At 61.8% G+C, this 21,546-nt stretch overlaps 1 protein-coding gene and 1 long non-coding RNA gene across 12 annotated transcripts in view; one reads left to right on the top strand and one right to left on the bottom strand.

Moving 5' to 3' along the window:
• Positions 1-8,729, bottom strand: part of LOC107034264 (maestro heat-like repeat family member 5) — a 36,216-nt gene extending 27,487 nt beyond the window's left edge. For 3 of the 11 annotated variants that reach the window (XM_072949841.1, XM_072949836.1, XM_072949847.1), the window contains exons 1-8: positions 8,588-8,727; positions 7,827-7,917; positions 7,183-7,608; positions 4,686-4,937; positions 2,472-2,620; positions 1,376-1,450; positions 679-795; positions 182-301 (exon numbers count right to left, since the gene is read on the bottom strand). In XM_072949841.1, the coding sequence (XP_072805942.1) occupies positions 182-301; positions 679-795; positions 1,376-1,450; positions 2,472-2,620; positions 4,686-4,770 (546 nt within the window). In that variant the 5' untranslated portion in view covers positions 4,771-4,937; positions 7,183-7,608; positions 7,827-7,917; positions 8,588-8,727. Of the gene's footprint in view, positions 1-181; positions 302-678; positions 796-1,375; positions 1,451-2,471; positions 2,621-4,685; positions 4,938-7,182; positions 7,609-7,826; positions 7,918-8,587 lie in introns of all 11 variants that reach the window. The other 8 variants (XM_072949837.1, XM_072949839.1, XM_072949843.1 and 5 more) reach the window with 8 other exon arrangements.
• LOC140689331 (uncharacterized) lies at positions 8,674-14,711 on the top strand. Its single transcript, XR_012064257.1, has 3 exons — positions 8,674-8,813; positions 13,066-13,179; positions 14,468-14,711. It is a non-coding gene; the product is annotated as an uncharacterized lncRNA (long non-coding RNA).
• Positions 14,712-21,546: the final 6,835 nt, after the last annotated feature.

A 21,546-nucleotide genomic window follows, 5' to 3' on the forward strand; every position in this document is an offset into this window, starting at 1 on the left:
CTGGGGACAAGGCTCACATCTGCCCAGCCACCCCAAGAACAGAGAAGGCCTGAGCCCCACACTCCAGCCTGCAGGGAAATGGGCCAAGCAGGGTCACCCCCAGGTTCCAGTGAACAGACTCAGAGCACACAAGTGACCCTCTCCAGGCCACCCACCCATCCGCCCCCACGCCACCCTCTACCTGGCTGTCTGAGGACACCAAGGCAGACCTCAAGAACTTGGTGCGGCCCAGGTGCTCCAGCATGGCCCACACCTGCTCCAGGTGCGAGGTGGACGTTATGCCGACGGCCAGCGCAATGCCCTGTGAGCCAGAGGACCCATGAGCCCAGCCCTGAGAGGCAGTGTTTTGTGGCCTGCCCGCCCCTCCAAAGGGCCCAGACACTGCCTGTCAAGCGTCCTGCAAAGCAGGCAGGCAGGGATGCCCCGCCCATCCCGCGTTCAAGGGCCTGCACTCCATGGGGCTTCCAGGCCAAGAGGGAGCCAGGACACAGCCCAGGCCCCTGCACCCGGGGCCCCACCTTGGCTGACAAAGGGCTGGGGTGCTGTGAGTGTCAAGTCACCACGTGAAGGATGGGAGCACGGTTGGCAGGAAACAGCAAGGCCAGCGGGAGGTGGGCTCAGGGCCTCGCAGGGCTGTGCGGGCCAGAGGGGCTGGGCTGGCTGAGGCCTCCAACCCACCTCCCGATGGCCAGACGACTGGTGGGACAGCTCCAGAAGCGCGGCCAGGTGCCTCCCCACCAGGTCCTCGCTGGCTGTCTCCCGGAGGATCAGCCCGTACAGGTGGAAGAGGAGGGTCTGGGGCAGGAGAGAGCGGTCTGTGTGGGGCCGGGCTAGGGCCACGGGGACGCCCTGTGCCGCCCCTCTGGCAACACCACCCTTCCCGCCCCGCCCAGCTCCGGGCTCCTCTGCACGCCAACCACAATTCAGAGGGGTGTGGAGCCTGCACTCAGAGTCTCCAAGAATCCCCGTTATTTCCCTCCTGATGAAAATGTGTACTTTCCGTGTTGGGCGGGGGTGTTTCCTGGTTCTCGTCGCTGACATCAGCATCTCGTGTGTCTCCCGCAATAGGGGGTAAGGCCCAGGGGGCAGGCACTGCTGTCCTGGCCAACCACAGCTCTACCCCTGGGGCTCGGGATGGCCCAGCAGGCATGTAGCCAGTGCAGAGGGGAGCTGGCGCCCCTGAGGCCCTTGTCCCCGCCAGACCATGCCTCTCACCCGCCCGCCTACCGGGTGTGAGTGTCCTGGAGCATCAAAGCTGTGAGCAGAGCCTCCCCTTGCTTTTCTAGGACATTCTGGGCCATGTTTGTTGCTTGGGGAGGGGAGGGGTCTGAGAGACCCCCGTGGGAAGCCCTGGCAGCCCTGCCCAGGCACTGACCTTACCCAGAGGTGACTTGAGGTCCAGGTTGAAGGGCTTCAGGAGATTCGGGATGCTGGCTTCGGGCACCTTCTCCTTCCCAATAAGCAGTGTCAGTGCTTGGCCCCGCCTGCCCCCCAAGGCTGGCGGGACAGAGCCCAGGGGGCACAGGACAGACAGGGCCCCACCAGGCTGGGGAGAGGGACCTGGAGGCCCAAGTCCACTGGGAATCTTCAGGGGAGGCTGCTGCCCCTTGGGCAAGCAGAGAGCACACAGCCCATTCTCCAAAAGGGCAATGAGAGGGTCAGGGTGCCACCCCTCGAGCAGCCCAGCAGGGGGCTTGTTCTAAGTGTGACTCTGACCACACTCACCCCTGCTTGACCCCTGGCAGCCCGCTACCCATAGGACAGAGGCTGAATTCTTTAACTTGGCTGGGAGCCCAGCCTGGCCCCGTAGTAGCTCCTAAGAGTGCTCCCCAACCCTTTTGTGCTGCTCTGTGGCCTCAGGGCCTTTGCATAGACAGTTCCCATGACTGGACAGCTCTCCACACCCCGGAGCCAGGATCTACCATACATGGTGGGCTGTCAACCAGGTTCCCGGCCCCTGAGAGTGAGTCGAGCTATGTGCTTGGAGAGTTTCTCCCTCTGTAAGTACACATGCCCTGCTCTGATCCCTCCTCACTGGTCCTGTCCTTCAGCCCCAAACCCCCAGAGAACCTGCAACAGGAGAGGAGCCAAGACAGCGCCCACCTCACCCGGGGCCTCAACTAACTACAGTGGCGGCTCAGGGCTTCACACTGGACGGAGTGCCGGAGCACACAGGGCATCAGGGAGGAGCTGGGGCAGGTCCCCCACACCAGCTGGAGGTCAGTCATGGGAGGCCTGAGCTGGGGAGTCTCCTGCATCCTGCAGAGGTGGGCCAGTGCCGCCCAGTCCTCGGGGGCCCCTGGGGTGGGTGATGCTGACGGACACTGATGTGTCGGGCTGTGTACCCACCTGCTCTCCACTAGTGCCCCGACTCCCTCCTACCTTTGGGAACCTTACGCCACACATCCAGGAGGTCAGGGGCTTTGGGGAGTGGGCCCTGAGGCCCCAGGAGGCCCCCCTCAGGGCCCCACCTGGCTGTCCTGCTGGACGCAGTGACGGACGGCCTCCAGCACCAGGCTCTTCTCCAAGGCCGATAAGGTCTTGATTTTGCTGACGAGCTCTTCCTCCCAGGGTGGGCTGCCACTCAGGGACCTGTGCGCCACCGCCCTGCCCAAGAGGTCTGCAGAGGACGGAGAAGCAGAGAAGCCGTGCGGGGCCCCTGCGGCCCTGTGCAGGGAGCCCCGGGGGGGAGCCCAGGCCTCCCGGCCCCAGCTCCTGCTGGGCCCCGAAGTCACAGCAGCTGGCTGCTTTCTGCCCAGGCCATCTGCGGGGGGGACGTGTGAATGTAGCTGAGCAACTCGGAAAACAGCCCCCCAAGCACAGAGGCCTCTTTGGATGCTGGGACTCAGTCTAGAGGTGCGGTGGCTAGTCAGAACGCAGCCTGGGACAGGGGGACGTGGTGCACAACAGAGACGTGACATTGTGGGCAAAGGGAAGAAGGGGGTGCCGAGGAACTGCTCATCATTTGGGACCAACAATTAACCTGTATCCCTACCCTGCTCCTTGCACCAAAGTAACAGCAGACAATTATGATATTTGAATTTCCAAACTACAACTGTAAAGTAGAGAAGACCGTGGGTTTTGTATTCTGAATCCTGGGACAGAGAGAAGCTTTCTAAATACAGCACAAAGCAGAAACCAAAGGGAGGGAACTTCTAGAGTTAGAGGCATGGACCTGGGGTACCAGCAAGCATTGCCACCAACCAGACACTGAAAAAATGCCTGCATCTTCTTCAGTGAAAGTTTACCATCAACACACAGAAGACTCCTGCCTGTAAGCCAGTCAGTAAGGATTTGCACCATCGATTCAAACACAGGCAAAAGGGATGAAGAGGCGGCTTCCAGCAGAAGCCCCATTGGACAATAATTAAACCAAAAGATGGTCCCCTCACCCGTTATGAAAGAAACGCAGACTGAAACCAGGAGATGAGATCTTTCATGTCAGTGAGACAAAGATGAACAAGATGGTGAAGACAGACATGGTCATGCTGCTGGTGGTGGGGGAGGTGGCGATTCGTCCTCTTTGAAAGATAATTTAGCAAAGGCTCTCAAATGCAAACAAAAAGCAGTTCAAACTGTGCAGATAACAAGATTCCTCTCTCATGGACAGAATGATGCCTGGAAGCTTTATGATAACAGAGAGGACCAGTTTCCAAATTGTCCCACAGTTTCACAAAGATAATCAGTACTCCTTTGACCAGCCCCCCAAAAAAGGCTGTGAAGCCCATGTCCCATGGGCACAGAAGCGAGTCCGGCACTGGGTCAGGTGGCCGGGGGCAGTGTGGGCCTGCCTGTCAGGCACTGCGGGTGGGTGTGGGGCCAGCATCACCTACCTCCTGCAGGCCCCCACTCTCACAGCCTAGCCCCAGAGCCTTGGGGCTCTCTGTCCTGTGCACCCGAGGGTGCCCCACGCCCAAGCCTGAGCCCTTGCTGGCCGAGACGAGGGTCTGCTCTGGGGAGCCCCCAGCTGCCACCACAGCCAGGGCCATGTCCCGCCGCGAGCGCGAGGCCCGGGCTTAAGACGGCTTGTTAGGTGGCCTCGCTGGCGGCTCTGACCTGCTGCCGGCTGGGGTCCCCCCACTGTCGTCCATCCATCCGTCCACTCACTCTGTCAGTGGACTCTTGCTGAGAACCTACTGCCTGACAGGCACTGGAACCCAAATAGATACAAAATGCTTGTGCTTGCTAGGCTCCTGGGGAGGCTCTGTGCCTGCCTCCGAGATCTGTGGGTGACTCCACCCTGTGCCTCCTTCTTGGCGGGTGAGGCTCCAGGACAGAAGGCAGCACAGAGGGAGGACAAGGTGTCTCACAGCCTGGGTGTCAGGCCCCTGGGCTCACATCCTGGGTGCAAGGACAGCTTTGGCCTTCATTGTGCTGAAATGGGGACGGGGGAGAGCGAGGCCCCCAAAGCCAACCTCGCCTGCTTTGTGAGAGCCCACTGGGGTAGCCCTGGTCCCTGGCGGATCACTGAAGCCCTTCCAGAAGTTTCTGTCTGCCGCCCCCATGCAGTATTAGGAGAGAATCCCAGAGGGGAGGATGTGGTAGAGCTGACATAAGATTACAGCGTCCTCCTGCTGACACAGAAGTAAGTGCTGATCGGAGCCAAGGCCTGGAAGGGGGCAGCTGCTCCGAGCCCCAAGCTGGCTCAGTGGGCCTCCCCGCAGCCCCACCCCAGCCCTGCTCACCAATGTCCAGCTCTTGCTCCTCTGGTGAGAGGCGGCTGGACCACCAGGAGGGACGGTGGGTGCCATCGCTGGGTGCGGCTACCATGGACAGCGGCACTTCCTGGGAGGACAGGTCCTGGGGCGAGGACGGGGCCAGCCACCGGGGCCCCACCTCAGTCAGTCACCTCAGACCTTACTGACCGCCCAGAGTCAGTCACTCCATTCTCACCAGGCCCCCCACAGTCAGCAAGCAGCTCCAAGGCCTCTGCGGACCTGGGGAAGGAGGGAAGGAGGTGGCTCCTAACTTGGGCTGACATTCAAGGTCCTCCTAGGCTCTGCCCGTCCTCCAAGGCTCCTCGGCCCCAGCCTGTGCCCCCCGCCCCCACCCTCACATCCACAGCTCAGGCATGGCCCCCACGTGAGGCTGCCGGCCATGTGGGTCTGCGAGGACTGGCCAAAGGAGCTCCTGAAGCTTCCAGAGGACCCACTGGGTCAGAGCCCAGGCATCCTAACTGCCCTTCTTGGACCCAGCTCTTGGACCCAGGTGGATGGGTCACATGCTCTGGGAGACCATGTGGCCCCAGGGAAACCTGGGGGCCCTCCTCTGTCCTCCCTCCTCCCAGACTGTCCATCCCTGCCCACGAGTCCACTGGGCCTCCCAGCATGAGGGGTTGGCAGGGACCTTTTGTCCAATGCACTTTCTAATTTGGCAGGTATGGGACAGGCCAGAATCTGCATTTCTAACGAGACTCCAAGTGACCACATTGCTACCAGTCTTGGCTTGGTGGCCACCTGGAGGCCCCACAAGTTCCCTGCTGAGCTGGACCCAGGTAGCAGCTGCAGACTCACACAGGTGTACCTCCCTCGGTGCGCTGACCCCGCAGTTCCTCCCCTGGGAGATGGTAGCTCCATGACCATCAGCCACTCCAGGGCCCTGGCCTCCTGACCCCCCTGCTCCCTTCTCACTTCCAACCTTAATTCCTAAGGACTCCCCAGAGCTGTCCATTCAGCACACTCCACAGCCCCCCTCTCTCCACAGGCCTCCAGAAGAGCCCTCATGCATCTCCTAACCTCCCTGCCCCATCAGTTCTTGGCCCTGACTTCTCAGTTCCAGTGCCCTGGCCTCTCTCTTGTCTCCACCTCTCTCCAGTTCCCCCAGTGGCTTGGTCCCCGTGTGGGGCAGGAGGCGGGGGCTGTCTGCTTCCCTACTGCCCTACTCGGCTCCCTTCTCCAGAGTGCAAGTGCCTGGGGGTGCCACTGCGTGCTGGGAGGGGGTGTGCAGTGAGAGCCTCCAGACTCCCACACCCTCCCTGCCCAGTGCCCTGGGTGGGTGGGGGCCACCCCCGTCCTCAGGGTCCCCGGTTTGATGGTTTGATGCACCTGACCTGTGTCTCAGGACCTCCTGCCAGCCTCGCAGGTCCCCTTCCCCCTCCCACCTTTCTTCCCTCACTCGACAAATGTCTGGTGAGCACCGGCCCAGCCTGGCCTTCCATCCGGCCTCACAGGCAGCCAACTGTCCTCCAAACCCAGACATCTGACCTGCCCTTCTTGCCCAGACCCTCTAGGTCCCCATCCCTTCAGGGCTCACACTCCAAGCCTGTCCAAGATGGCCCCACCATGGGCCAGGCCCTGCCCACCCTGTCGTCTCTCCCCTGCACACCTCCCCACCTCCCCTGAGCCGCGACTCCTGCCTCTGGTGCCAGCTCGGCTCTTCTGGGTCATTGCCGCCCAGCGGGCTCCACCCTCCCAGTGTCCCCTCAGCACCCCCTGCCCCTCACTGCCGCCGCGGAAGCACTCGCCTCCACAAAGACCCTCGTGACCAGCACTCTGGTTATTGCCTGCGACTTGGGGGCTGTTGCCCTGTTTAGAGGAGACAGTTTTCTCTGGAGGTTGAACCCCCTCATCTGTAAACTGGTCCCGAAAACCATTTTCATGGAGGATAGAAAGGCCTTGTCATTCTTTTCAAGCCTAGGGTGGGGCCAGGCTGTTGGAAGTGACAGTGGGAGAGAGTCTGAGGGGAGCTTCCTAGAGGAGGCGAGGCAAGACCAAAATCAGGGAAGGGGACAGTGAAGCCAAGGAGGTGATGTGAGAGTGGCCCAGGGTAATCAAACCCCAGTGAGGGCAGAGGTCAGCTGGGAAAGCAGCTGCGGGAGGGGAGAGCGTGGGCGCCTCGTGCTCCCCTGCTGTCACTGCCCCCGCCCCGCGTGCCTCCTCCACCTGCAAGGCCCTCCCCTCTGACTGCCCCTGCCCGGTGCAGCGGCCCACCCTGCCGGCTCTCGTCTGCTCGCGGGAGGGGCCGCCCAGCCCCGCGGGCTCTGCCGACCCTGAAGCCTTGCCTGCTGCTGGCCCCCCACAAACGGCCACAAAGGCCTTCTCTGCAGTTCCAGCCACTGCCCCTGCCACTGCCGCGGGGCCTTTGCACAAGCTACCCTAATGCCTGGAGCATTCCTGCCCCGCTGCCCCCGGCACCCCCACCTTCTGCCTTCCCCGTCCCCCCAAGCCTGGGGTTCCCTTTAACCTCCTTTACGGTGTCCTCTCAGTCTGTTTCCCCGAGGCTGCAGTTTCCCAGCAGGGAAGAGGCTCCCCAGACATGCAGGTCAGGAGCCTGAGGAGAGGACCCAGAAATGCACTCCAGGCTAAGCAGAGAAATTGGTACAGAAGCTGTTGTTCGTAAGTAAAGATTGTTTAAAAAGTTATAGAAGACAGCAGCCCCAAGAGGGGGAGCCTCTGGTAAGACCCCAGGAGCACACACTAGTTGGCCCAGAACCCCTCTTCTGGGAACTGAATCACTGGAAGAAATAAGAAATGCGTAAGAAACACACTGCTCCAGGATTCTTCACGGATTTCAAATAGCCACGCAGGTTCAAGAACACAGGAGGGACAGGCAGCGGCTAGAAACCGTGCTTCTGAAGACTAAGGACGTGGGAAGCGGCTGGGGACCCGCCTGCAATGCAAAAGGCATACGGTTCTAACGCACAACCCAGAGTTCCCTCTGGGTTTGGGGATTTGGGTGATTTATTTTTTCCTGTACCCTTTTCAAAAATTTCAAACTTGTCTGCAATGAGCATGGATTACCCTTATCAGAAAAAAAAAAAAGAAAGAAAGCTTATTTAAAACCAAAGATGACGTGAAGTTTAAGGAAAAAAGAAGACAAGTCGCTACCTTAGTCCCGGGGAGGGGTGGGCGGGGGGCCGGCACGGGGTGCGGGCTCTGCCAGCTCTGAGGTCCGGAGGGCCTGGCGGCCTTGGGGTTCCTGAGGAGAGGATGGAGAGGCCTCAGGCTGGGGAGGGGCTGGTGCTGGTGGGGAGAGGTTGGCCGGGGAGGACAGCAGCCCCTCTGGCCGAAGGCAAGCTCACTGCCCACCGTGTGGACATCTGAGGGGAAGAGGCATGCCCCGAGGTCGCTCAGGACCCGCAGGCTGCCTGGGTCCGTAAGGCCCTGGGCATTCGGCTTGGTGCTGGCGGCCACAGGCCAGCGAGGCGTGAATCTTCTGAAGGAGCCCAGTCCATGACTGAACTCCGCCAGGGAGGTGCTGAGGGCTTCCGTGAGCTCACAGGGTCGGAGCCAAGCCAGGCCGCGTGGCCCGAAGCCCAGCAGCTCTGGCCGGGAGCGGTGTATGGGGCCTCAAGGTTGTCTGGAGGGCAGGAGGGCCCACTGAGGGGAGCTGAAGTGGACAGACTGAGGCCGCCGTCAGAAATCACCAGCGGCAGCAAGCGGGAGTCACTCTCTGAGCAAAGCAGCCCAAAACGGCGGCTGGTGGTGGGGCCTGGCGATGCTGGGAGACCCGATGGGCAGTGAGCTTGCCTTCGGCCAGGGGGGCTGCTGTCCTCCCCGGCCAGCCTCTCCCCACCAGCACCAGCCCCTCCACAGCCAAAGGGGCAGGGGCTGGCGTGGGGACTTCAGGTGGTGAGGGTGGGGGGTACCTCCCAAAAGACCCCTCTGTGAGTCGATTTCTGTCCCAGGGCTCCTGAAGTCACCGCTGCTGCTTCCCAACGGCCGCCCCAGCCTAAGAATTCCACCTTCCAACCGCTGCTCGTGACAGTTGAGGGGACTTCCAGGGGTGTGGCCCCGACTTTGCTTCTCTGGGGCCCAGAAGGACCCTGTCTGGAGGCTGCAAGGACCCCTGCACACAGACAGGTCCCCAAGAAGGTGGTGGCCCGAGGACAGTCCCTGCCACCCTGGCTCCTCTCCCTGGAGCCCCACCCGCTCTTGTGGGCCAGCAGGAGGGTCTGGACGCATGTCCCCACCGCCAGCACTGGGTGCTGCCTGCCTGCATTCATTCCATGGGTTTGGGCTCGCTGGGTCCTTCCAGGGAGCACGGCCCCTCCCTCGCCTCCCTGACCCAGGGCTCAGGCTTCCAAGAGCCCAAGAGCAGAAAAGCAGCTGCTTCCCTCAGGGGTGGCGGCACCTCCACCAGCCAAACCGTGCAGGGCAATTGGGGGTGTGGCTACACCAACTGCCACCTCCTGGGGAGGGGCCTTGGCAGAAATAGCCCTGTTCCTGCATGTACTCCCTGAGGGATCTGGAAAATTAGGGGAACCCTCCTCCCTGCCCCGCACCCCTGACAGAGCTCTGGGACTGAAAGTCCCCTCCTCCCAGGAAGCTGCCTCCCTGGGGCTCGTGACAGTTCCTCCCAGGACAGGGCAGCTCCCTAATAGGGTCTATACCTCCTCGCCTTCTTTGTTGCAGTCTGAAGGGGTAGCTTCTCTGGGAACCCTCTGCCTGTCCACAGAGAGTGACCGCGGCTCCTAACTGGCGTCCAGACGCTGTGGAGAGAACCTCTGCCCAGCAGAGGGGTTCTCTGATTCTGGGGGCTGAGAAAACCTCAGAGCTGCACGTGGCTGAGATTAAACAGGGGCCCTACCTGTCCAAGGACAGAGGAGCCGCGTGGAGGTGGCCCTGTAGGTGGCTCAAGGCTGAGGGAGGCCGGTGGACAAAGAAGGAAGCAGAGAAGAATGACCCGTACACTCGGGCCCCGTGGACGCCAGCGAGAGGCACATGAGACGTGGCCCCGAGGGAGCCCATGAGAGGGTCACTTGGGAGGTTTCCACGATAAGTGCCCCCCCACGCCGGCAGCACCCTGGGGAGGTGAACTCCAGGCTCGGGGAGGACGGGAGGCGTGAGCCGCGGCCCCCAGTCTGTGCATGGAGAGACCCGGCACGCGGCTTCCAGGGGTGTGGCAGCAATGTGGGGGCCGTTTTGAAGGCTGCAGCCCTCAGGGTGAAGGCGTTTCGCTGTCCACTCTCTCCATGCGGGCCCTTTGCTCCCAGATGAGGCCCCGTGGGCTCACTGTGACCTCTGCGGGTATCTGGGGGAGGCTAAAGGACCCCGAAGCAGCCCACTCCAGGCTCTGGGACACTGCAGGGACACGCAGGTTTCCCGATATCCGCAAACCCTTTGGACCTGGTGGCATGACCATTCACCACTGTCAGGTGCATCTGGATGGGCCTGGGTGTGTGTCATGGGGGACTCGTGAAGACCCCCGACCCCCCCAGATCTCAGCGGGATAGAGCTAGACCTCCCAGGTCACAGTGGGGCCACATGACCCCGAAGGAAGCGTCATCTTTGGAGGTTCCAGATCTGAATCGGCACCCCAATCCTTGGGCCTCCTGGAGGCTGGTGTCATTTCCATGCTGACAGAGGCCACCTGAGACAGGGGCTGAGCTGAGGGCCCTGGTGATACGTGGGGACTGGGGACCTGTGCTCTGAATCTCTGAGCACCAGGGAAGGACGCGGGCAGGAGCAGCCCTTCTAAGGCAAAGCAAGTTGCCCGGTGGCTGGTTCAGGGCAGGGGGTGGGGGGGTCTGAATCAAAGGGTGCAGCCCTAGTGCTAATCAGAGGAGGCACTGGGGCCCCTTCCTGGAGGAGAGTTTAGAAGTTTCCCCCTGCCGAGTCCCCACCCAGGGGCCTGACTAGCCAGCTGAGCCCTGAGGGGCTTAAAGCCCCCAAGCCCTGCAGAGGCCCCACCCCTGCTTAGCTCAGTTCCCCTTCCAAGGCCAAGGAGAAGGCCATATCTGCCCCCCCGGGCTCCCAGACAGCTCTGCCCTACACCCTCAACCAACCTAGATGAATGGGTCCTGAGAGGAGGAAGGGAGGGGAAGTAGGGGAAACGGAGGCTCAGGGACCCTGGGATGGAGGTGACAGATGTTGGTGGGTAACTAGGGCATAAGGGGTGATTCTTAGGAGAGTCCAGATGCCTATGGTGGGGACCAGGGATAAAGGATCCAGAGGTCTGGGCAAGCTGGGGACAGCCCTCGCCATGGGGTGAGCACAGAGCTGGCACAGCCCAAGAAGGCTTCCTGGGGAAGGCAGGAGAGGGACAGAGGAGCCTGGAGCTCTCAGGGAAGTGACATGAGAGGAGCGGAGGGAGTGAGTGGAGGGCAGGCAGAGGGCGGATGGAGGACAGGCGTGAGGGGCAGTGTGGCCCGCTCCACGTCAGCGGCGGGGCAGGGGTGTCTCAGAGGCTGCGCTGGTGCGACCCAGAGGTGAGCGGGTGGCAGGACAAGCATGCTGAGGGGTGGGGACAAGCCACGCTGTGGCCAGCCGAGGACAAGCACTTCTGAGTGCCCGGGCAGGAGGCACTGCACCCCTGCAAGGGAGAAGCTGGGGTGGACCTAGTGTTTCTGGAAAGAGGCTCCATCTTTGGGCAGCTCGGGGCAAGACGAAGGGCAAAGACAGACTGAAGGGCGCAGGGAGACCGGAGGAGAGCCTCTCACCCCCCATGTCGCCAGGATCTCCTGCCCCAGAGCTGGGCTCTGACCCCTCCGTGTGCTCCTGTCGCCACGAGCTGGGACAGCTGGAGTTGGGTATGTGGAAATCTAGGTCTAGCACTGGGGAGAGTGCACGGGGGCATGGCCACCCGGACCCAGAGGTGTCCTGGGGGCCGAGGAAGTCCCTGAAGGATGAGAGCCCTTGGTCACCGAGCCGCAGTCCCTGCGGACGCTGGGGACCTGGGGGTCCAGTGTGCTCCCTTCACGGGGTGCCGGCTCTGCCCAAGGTCCCACCGTGCTCACCCTAACTGATTATTCTGCTCCTCGCAGCCCGTGGTCCTCACTGGGGGAGCTGGGGCAGGCAGGACGGCGGAGGCTGCCAGGAACTCAAGTTTCAAAAAGATCCCATCTTGGCGGCGAGACAGGATGGGCGAGACAGACTCTGCTGAGCCCGCTGCGGCCCGCGGCTCCCTGTGGCAGGCTGGCACCGTCTGACTCACTTATTCAAATGTGATCGCTGAGAGCCCGGAATGTACTGTCCCCATCGGCTTGGGAAACGGAGGAAAGGACGTGAGCGAGGCTGTCTGTGCCCCTCTGGGCCCACAGCCTGGGGGGGAGACAGACTCACAGACGGAAAGCCATTCAAAAAGGCAGGCTCCCAGTGGAACCAGTTTCTGCCTGAGAGATTCAGGTCAGGCCTTGCAGAGGAAGGAATATTTGAGCTGGGGTTTGAAGCGTAGGTAGGAGTTTGCCAGATGTTGAGGAAAGAAGAGGTACCACAGCAGAGGGAGCGGCGCACAAAGGCGTGGAGCTGGAAGACCCCGAGGGTCTCAGGGCAGGCAGGAGGGGGCAAGAGCCAGTCCCAGGGGCGGGGTGGACGTGTGTTTGCAAGGAGGTGCTTGGTGGGGTGGGAGGCACGTGGCCCACGTGGCAGAGGGTGTGCGTTGCTGGCCTTTTAAAATGCAGGGCTTGGGATTTAGGTTTTGTCTCTGGCCAGAGGGAGCCTCTGTGGTTTCAGAGCAGGGCGGTGGCAAACAGGGTTTTGATCTGGGGAGGGTCACATGGGACAGCCTGGCGGAGGCCGAGCCGGGCTGAAGCCACTGGGCCACCTTGCTTCCTTCCGCTCGATTCAGCTGGTCACTCGAGGTCACTCTGGGTGTCCATGAGGCCCAGGCCAGCAGACAGCACATGTGTCGAGGGGCCCCCACCAGATCCAGGCCTCTCCCACTCCTCGGAAGCACTTCTAAAGGACTTCCTCCCCTCGGCTCCCAGCCACACAGGCCCCAGCTGCTCCTGTGTCTGTCTCCTCAGAGCCCCCCCCAACTCCCACCCCACACCCCTCCTGTCTCACTCCCTCCCCTTGCCTCCTGATTCTCATCCCAAACCCCCAGGGCTGGATCAGCAGGGCAGGAATGGAGCCAGGTTGGGACAGGGAGGGAGAAGTTGGATGGGGCCACTCCAGGGGCTGCCAGGGGAAGCTAGGAAGGGACACGGGACGTAAGAGCTGGGGCACTCACGGCCAAGCGGCCCTGGTCCTGAGCTGGCGGCTCCTATGGTCAACCCAGTGGTGGTGCAGGCCCCCAGGGCCCCTTCTGCCCCGAGCTCAGACTCACATCTGCCCCTCCCACGTGCTGTGTGGCCTCGGGCAGGTTGCTGAGCCACTCTGCGCATCTGCCTCCCCACCGAAATAGCACCTGCCGCATGGGGCTGTGATGAAGACTGACTGAGCACTTGCAGCACCAGGACAGCACCGGGCACAGAAACATGACAGAAACCTGGAACCGTGAGAAGAGCATGGCTGTCAGGTAGGGGCTGGGAGGGTGGGGAGAAAAGGGCTGGGAGATGACGCAGCCACTGTCCTCGGAGTGGGGACATGGGAAAACGGCGACGTTCGGGCAGAAAAGAGGAAGGAGCAGGCTGAGCACAAGTTGGAGGGGCCCCAGGAGCATGGAGTTCCTGGCGGAGGCGAGCACAGGCCGAGCTCTTGGGAGCGCAGGCGCCCCTGGCTTTGCAGGAGCCGTGAGGCCTTAACCTCAGGACGAAGGAGGATTGGGGAGGGGTCTGCGCAGGGGAGCCGCACGGCCAGATCCAAGCCTGTTTTGGAGAAGGGTCTGTTTCCTCACTCCAAGCCTGTCTTCCTCCCTCCCTTCACTTAACAAACCTGAAAAGAGAGCCCAGCACAGCCAGGCTGAGCCGGGCCCCTGGAACACAGCGGACACGGGAGTGCTGTCTCCAGGGGCTCCTGGTCCGGCTGCTGCTGGTGGCCCGGGACAGGCCCCGTGCCGGCCGTCACAGCCAGCCTTCTGGTCCTTTGGCTGCAACCAAGCCAGCTACGGCTCAGGAGTCCCCGCGTCACTCTGCTGGGGAGGAAGTCCACCCTGAGAATGGACCACAGAGCCGGCCTGTCCTCACCTGTCCCTTCCCCCTGCAGCATCTCAGCGGGTCCCCACACAGGCCAACTGACGGAAGCCTAGTAGTAAAAGAGGGGTCCTGGACAAGGTTGGGGAGGGAAGATGCAAAGGGGTGAGTGAGCAGCAGGTGGAGAAGTGGGTACTGTCCACCTGGAACCTGCTTGGACCTCACCTGCTGCCCAGAGCCCACTGGAAGGAGCCCCACCAGGTGCTTGGCTCTGAGCTGGACACTGGGGTCACCTCTGGCTGGTCCTGTAGTGACCTGGGACACAGCACAAGAGTCTATGCCTGTTCCTGGTGAAGCGGGATTCCCCAGTGGGGCTGTGAAGATGACTGAGGGCCTGGCATGCACGTGGCAGTTGCCCAGTGAGGCCAGCGGCTCCCATTTAGGTGGGGCTGTGCACTGGGCAGCCAAGGAGGGCCTCCCCCAAGACGCCCCCCAGCCCAGGATGCAGGCAGGAAGGAGGCCTGGGAAGGGATGGGTGGGGAGCAGAGTCCAAGAGGCTGACCCCAGGAGGGAGAGGACATCTGGGAAACGGGCAGCTCTGTCCCTTTGGGCTGCAGGCCCTGGGAAGGGCCTCCCTCTGAGCCTGTGCATTCATCTGCCGTCACGTCACGTGGGAACTAAATAGGGCGAATGATGCGATGCCCGGCTGTCCTCAGACAGACTGTCCCTCCTCAGTGCATCCCGCAGCTGCATGGTGGCAGAGACTGTCCACCACCAGGACCCGTGCTGGCCAGGGGTGCTCAGTCTGTCGCACCATTGACCAGCGGCCACAGCTCAGGACCCGGACGAATGGCGCCCCCACTCTGTTTCTTTGCCCTTGTGGCCGAATCATCTGCTCCGCGAAGGCTCTCACCCCCTTTCTGGTCTCTCTCAAATGGAAGATTTGAAGAAGCTTGGAATAAAGTGGTACTTGTCTTAATTTCCTGGCACATTGTGATGCTCAGTAAGTGTTGAATGAATGAGCAAGCGAGGGGGTGGGTGGGTGAGTGGATGGAATGGTTAGAGCTGGTGTTTGCGTGGCCGCTGTGGCCAGGCCTGACACCTAGAGGGAGTCTCACCGTCAAGAGCAAGCCTGGCTCATGGGGAGTGGATGCCGGTGGGGAGTCTCCGCTCTGGACACTGCAGGAGGGGGGATGCTGCAGGAGGGGGGACACCCCAGGAGGAGGGGACACTGCAGGAGGGGAGACGACACTGCAAAGAGGGGGTGCCACATGAGAGGGACCATGAGCACGCTGCGAAGGCCTGACGCACCCCAGAGCTGTGCAGAACTTTGGGGCGGGGTGCGCTGGAGCCCTACGCCTGGTCCTGATGAGAGAGCGGGAGTTGAGGGAGGAATGAGGCGGTCCTGGAACACCCAAGACCCCACCCACCTCGGGGCGCCTGCGATCTGGGGCCACATCACGGAGCTGTGGCAGCAGCAGCAAACGGCCCAGGCAGGGGCTGCAGAGGCGTCCGGGATGAGAGGTGAGGGAGGGGCAGGAGCCGGGGAATGAGGACCCTGCAGGGAGGCCCCCCAGGGAGGCCTGGGGCCCCCGCGGGTGGGGTGCCAGGGAGGCTGAGGTTAAACAAGGCCAGGTCGCTGTGGGCGAAGGGAAGCCCACCCTCTGGATTTTTGGCCAATGATGAAACGTGCACAGGTCAGACCTCTTACTTCACTCACTGATGAGGGACCCAGGAAAACACTTCAACCAGCTCAAAGGGAAATCCAGGGAACATGCAGGGAGGGGGCAATGCTGCGATGGACTGACAGGCGCAGCAGGCACCTACTGACCGTGCGCCCCGTGGGCTGGACCGTCTGCCTCTTGGCGGCTTTCTGCAACTGTCAGCGCAAGCAGCTCCGAGGTGGTGGGGGGGCACCTGGGGCGGTGGGCCACCCTCTCTGGTGCCATGGGAGGTGGTCCCTGCAGAGAGAGGGTGGGGCTGGGGCCCAGGCACAGGGAACGTGGCAGCCCAACGCTGGGAGCTCTGAACAGCTGGCATCTTGGAGGTAGGCGTCTGGTTAGGAAGTCCCCTACAGGAGGGGTGGCAGAAGCCCTGCACCAGCCCTGGTGTCCAAGGCCCAGGGACAGGGAGCCCATGAGCAAGGGTCCCCTCTGTGGGCTGGGCCCCCAGACCTACCCCTCCCTGGACCCTTCCTGCTCAGATACAGGGGCACCTCTTTGGACCAAATGGTCACCATCCAGGTGGGCGCTAAAGGCATCCATGGCTCCTAGGCCAAGTCCCACAGGGGCCTCAGGGGAACAAAAAGACCACACACACCACCCCAGGGGAGAGAACGGCCCGACTGCCCACCAGGGCACCCCGGCCAAAGGCATGGGGTCATGTGGTTTCCTCCCTAGCAGGAGGGGAGGGCAGCCCCTCCGAGGGCCTGAAATTCAGGTGCCTCCTTTCTGCCCCGAAAAGAGTCATGTTGAGCCTGCCTGGGGCGAGGCCCCTGGATTTATATCTTTGACCCGAGCTCGGGGGGTGGTGGCCACGGGGGGGTGTCCCTGGATGTCTGGGGCAGGAAACACCACCCATGGCTCAGAGCCCCTGTGTCAGGGAGACTGCAGGGAACACTGAAGCCCAGGGTAGCTGAGGCCTGAGTAGGATGGGCCACTGGGGAAGCCATTCGGAGCCCAGGAGGCAGGAAGGAACAGGGAGGGAGAGCAGGGTGCAACAGGACGGCCCACCAGCAGAGCCCGGGCTGGGAACCCTCATGCAGGCAGGGAGGCACGGCAGGCGCGCACGGGGCTGCCAGAGCCCCATCCAGCCCCACACCACGGCTGCGACTTGGGAGGGAGGCCTCTGTCAGATGAGAGTGGAATTGGCCTCTGCTGCTGGGAGCCACCGCTGAGAGGGGAGAGGGTGGCCTGTCCTCAGCCACTCACCGGCAACGACTGCTCAGGGCCTCAGGCTCTGGAACAGCACCCTGCAGAGATTCTGGCCACCTCGGAGACCGGAGACCGGGTGGAGGATTTCCCAGAACTCGGAGTCCTCTGAGGTCCCCAGGGATCCCTGGTTGACAGGTGGGGATGTCAGAACTCCAGGGACCCCCAGTACTCAGCCTTCCCCCAGGGCGGTCAGCATCAGCAAACCAGCCCCCGCCACTGCCCCAGGTCCTCCCTGGACCAGCCCTGCTCCTGACCCATCCCAGCAGCCCCCGTGGTCCTCCCTCCCCCTCCCCTGGGCTGGTCCCCCTCCCCTCACTGGTCCCCCCTCCCCTGGGCTGGTCCCCCTCCCCTGGCTGGTCCTCCCTCCCCTGGGCTGGTGGGCAGCACTATACGCAGAAACAGAGTGGGCCGAAAATGTGATTTTCCATGTTCTAGTAGCTGCGATAAAAAAAATAAAGAGATGAATTAATTTTAATCAGATTTTATCTAACCCAATCTAACCAAAATATGACCCAGCACTGCAGATATTCCAGCCTCTGGGCAGGCGCCATCAGGATGACCCCTTGTCAGGTGTGCGGAGCCGGTGAGGGGAACAGGACTGATGGCACGGCCCTGCCCTGGAAGCCTCATCTGATGGGGGCCAGGGCCCTGCTGTGAGATGAGACCCCCATCTACTTTCTGGCTCTTCAACCCTCCCACCAGCCCCCTTGGCCCATATTCCGGCCCCAAGCACCAGCCCACCAGCCGGGCCGGAGGGGGAGGCGGGAGGAGGGCGGCCCAGCCCCCAGGCTCTCCTCTCCTGCCCACGCAGCTCATCGGGATTCCAGGCACGGAGCTCCCAGGTGGGCGGGAGGCTGGGTGACAGGCAAGGGCTGCTGTCAGCACTGCGGGCACAGAGCCAGTGATGCCAGCCCGCCCCTACCCTGGCTGGGAGCCCCTCTCCCCTCAGCTCCCGTGCGTCCTGTGTCCTGTGTCCCGAGAGAGGCTGGAGGGCTCTGGCAATTGACAAATCACCCCGTAACCAATGCTGCTGCCGCAGGGATGGGAGGAGCGGAGCCGAGGGGGCAGCAAGGACTGGTCCTCAGTGAATCTGAATCTGATCATGACCATGGCCTGCAGTCACCCCGTGTACTTCTGGGGAGACAGGCCAAACGTGGTCACAAAGCCACGAGAGGGAGGGGGAGTCAGCCAGGGCTGCGAGGCTTCCCCTAGAGGCCAGAGCGGGGATGGGGGGGTTCAGCATCAAGGGCGTGGGGACCCGAGGAGGCTGCTGCTGCAGCCTTCCCAGATGCCGATGACCTGGCCAGGGGCTGACAACTCGGAGTGAGAAAAGGGAGGGTCACAGTGATGGGGGTGCGCCCCTGATACGGGTGCTAGAATAGCACAAGAGTGTGGTTTCTAATAACCACCTCCCCTCTCCGGACCTCCTGATCCCAATCATGAGCCCTCAGGGCCCGTTCTCAAGCACCCCCAACCCTGCCACACGCACATGGAAGCAGACACGCACAGGTACACACACACTCGTACCGACACATATACACACATATACCGACACACACACACAGGTGCCCCTGAAACCCATCCATCAGTGATGCTGTGGGTACCACAGCCTGGTTCCCATGGCAACACTGAGATGGTGGGGGAGGGGAGAAGAGTAGAAATGCAGAGACACTAAATAAAGAACAACAACTTTAAAAAATGAGCATTCAGAGAGAAATAACCTTGGAGAGATGGCCCAGCCTTGGGCTGAGGGCACCTCTGTCCATCACTCACACAAACATGCACTGGCCAGCGCTGGCTGCAGAACGGCACTGCTGGCAGAGGACGGGCCTGCGGAGGGTGACTGAGTCCATCTTGGGGGTGGCCAGGCCAGGTGTGCGAGGAGAGCCCCACGGGGAGGGAGGGGTTAGCAGGTCTCGGAGGCCTGGAGAGCCAGTCTGGAAGGCCTTCTGCTGTCCCAGCAGGGGGAAGACGGGCAGGACGAGGGCAGGGCTGTGACGCAGGTGCCTTGTTGGGGGGACTGTCTTGCTTGGGCTCACCTGGATGAGAGGGGGCATCATGGGGAGCTTCTTGGAGGAGGCAGCCCAGGTCTCCACCTGCAGGTGATGGAAGGACTGGGGCTGTGATGGGAGCAGTTGGCAGGGGACAGGTGAAACCAAGCAAAGCCGCTGGGCAGCGTGTCAGAATCCTAGGTGTGGGTTGCCATGGGGATGGGGGGTGGGAGGTTGGGGTGAAACAGGTAAAGGGCCTTGAAAACCAGCCAAGGGGGGCAAAGAAGGCTCAGGAGCAGGGCTACCCAACAACCTCAGGAGTCAGATTTTAGGGGATGTGTTGTGGTCTGGGGGTTGAGAGCTGGAGTCCTGGGTGGGTCCTGGCCCCAGGTCCTCGGGTGTGTCACCTGCCCATCCCCACTGGTTGAGAAGCCTCATTCCATGTTCCCCTTCCCACAGGTGCCTACCTGCAGCATAAGAAGGACTTAGAATCCCAGTTCCAGGCTGTGCGGGTGCCCACACTCCATCTGTTCTCGACGGGGATGCCCTGCATAGCAATGGGTTTTCCTCCATGAGCTGAAAGAAGCAAATCCCAGGTAGGGTCTCTTCACAGGCTTCAAGGAGCACATGAACACAGGGTTCCTTCTTACCAAGGACAGAGCTCCAGGAGAGATAGGGGTCTGAGTGGACCACAAGCTCTTGCTTCATCCAGGAATCAGAGAGAAGTGATTCTGGTCCCCAAGGTCAGGTCTGAATTCTCACTAGTGCAAACAGTTCCAGTGCACCCCTTCCACCAGGTTGTTTCTGGGGCGGTGGGGGCACAAGGGGGGCCCACAGTCTGGAACTCCCAGCCACCCTCCCCATGCCCGGTCTCCTCTAGCTGGGAGATGTCAGAACTTCCTGTCAGGCCCTCCTGGCCTTTGTTAAGTAGTGCCTCTGTCTCCTGCAGTGGACAGGAGGATGTGATCAGAGGAGGGTCTCTGACCACCACGGCTGACAACCTCCCACTCCAGGGGTCCCCCTCATCCCTATTTCCCCTGAGTGCAGAGAGACAGGCTAACATTTTCTGGCAGAACTGTACCAAGCACCAGGGCAAAACAGAGACAAGATAATTACGGGGATAACAAAGACTAAAAATAGACTCCTTCACAGCCCAGACTCCTGGCACGGAAGACGCCAGACAAGCCAGCAGCAGGAGCATGGAGCCCAGGGCCTCTGGGGAGGCGTGGCCCCTGGCAGGCACAAGGGTAAGCAGGGGGCGCTGGGCTGACGTGGGAACCTCTGTCCTCAGGGAGCACCAGGCAACTGCTAGGATGAGAGCAGGGGAGGGTCCGAGAGGTGGCATCAAAAATGGGGGGCAGGGAGGTTTCCATGAAGGAGAGGACGAAAGCAAGGTTTTGAAGGATGAATAGGAGTTCGTCAGACAGTGGCCATTCCCTGCAGAAGGGTGGAGGTGGGAGTGTTGTGGGCAGCTTCGTGGCTCCCAGCAGGGCCTCCAGAGAGGTAGGCCAGGGTGGTGTCTGAGAGTGCCTTGAGGTCCCTGGTCTGAGCTATTTGGTTCCCCTCAAGATGGGGCTTCCTCCTCCACTCAAGAAGCTGCCATCTTTGGGGAACAACCTCTAAAGAAAAACTTTCCTTCCTCAGGCGCCCTGAGCCCCAGCTTGGCAAGCTCCGGCCGGGCCTACAGGTCAGAGACAGGACAGTGACCGGCACCTTGCTCTGCCCTTCCTGCCTGAGCCCCGGCTGCCTCCAAGGAGCCTCCTCGGTCGCAGTCGAGCTTGGGGCCCAGCTGTGGACATGGGAAGGGCTCAAGGACGGACATCAGGCAGCCTTGGCCCTTTCTGGCCCTGAGCTAAGGAGGTCGTGCTTGGAGGTCACTGAGGTGGGGCCTATGCGGCTCAGAGGGAGGAGCCATCCTGCAGCCGTGCTGGGTGGCCAGAGGTGGGGACAGGAAACAGCTGATGAGAGCCAGGCGGCGGGCAGGCGGGCAGGCATCGGGGAGAGAATTATGCAGGAGGCTTGCCTCTAAGGGATTCTGGAAGGACAGTGCCTGGCAGGATGAGGAGGGACCAGAGGGCTGGAGAGAGGAGGCAGAGGCAGAGGCAGGGGGTGGGTGTACAAGGAGGGGACAAGGTGGGTAGGACATCTGCAGGACTGGATCTGGGGAATGGGCGTCACCTTCCACTGCTGGGCCCTGGAAGCTGGCTTGGAATTTGGGCTTTACTCAGAGGCCGTGGGAGACATTTAGAGAGCAGGACCTAGCAGCATCCTGGTCAGAGATTTTGTTCTTAAAGATAATTATTCCAGGAAGGTGGGGTGGGGGATCTCCAGGAAACAAAGCAACACAAGCCAAACACAAAAGCGGACCCTGGCAGGACATCCTATACAGTGGCGCCTCTGGGAAGGGGGAGCAAGTGTGCGGTCGTGGTAAGTAGAGCAAGAGAAAGGCGCTATTTGGAATCCCAGGAAAACACAAAACATTGTATAAGAAAGGAAAAACAATCGCAGGCCTCTGGCCTGGAGGGTGCTGGGCCAGGAGAACTGAGCGCTGAATGCTGAGTGGGCAGAGACGCTAATCTGGCCTCCAGGAAGAGATCGGAGGAGTGTGGCTCCAGATGCCCACAGATGAGACCACCGGTTATCTGTGGCCCGCGTGCCCCGCGGGAGTGGGGCTGAGTGGGCAAGGCAGGCAGGGCTAGGGCAGTGGGGTCAGGGAGGCTAAGCCTTCCCAAGGGTCCCAGCTGGGATGGGGGCGGCATGAGAGGGGGGTGCCTGGGCTGGGGGCAGAGATGCAGCGTCAGGCGGATCCACGGGTGCAGAGAGACGACAGGACTGGCGAGCCAGGGAGGGGCTTGGGGAGAGCACCCCTGCCCTGCCCACAGCTCCCCAC

Source organism: Vicugna pacos, chromosome 25 (assembly GCF_048564905.1).
Source record: "Vicugna pacos chromosome 25, VicPac4, whole genome shotgun sequence".
Lineage (NCBI taxonomy): Eukaryota > Metazoa > Chordata > Mammalia > Artiodactyla > Camelidae > Vicugna > Vicugna pacos.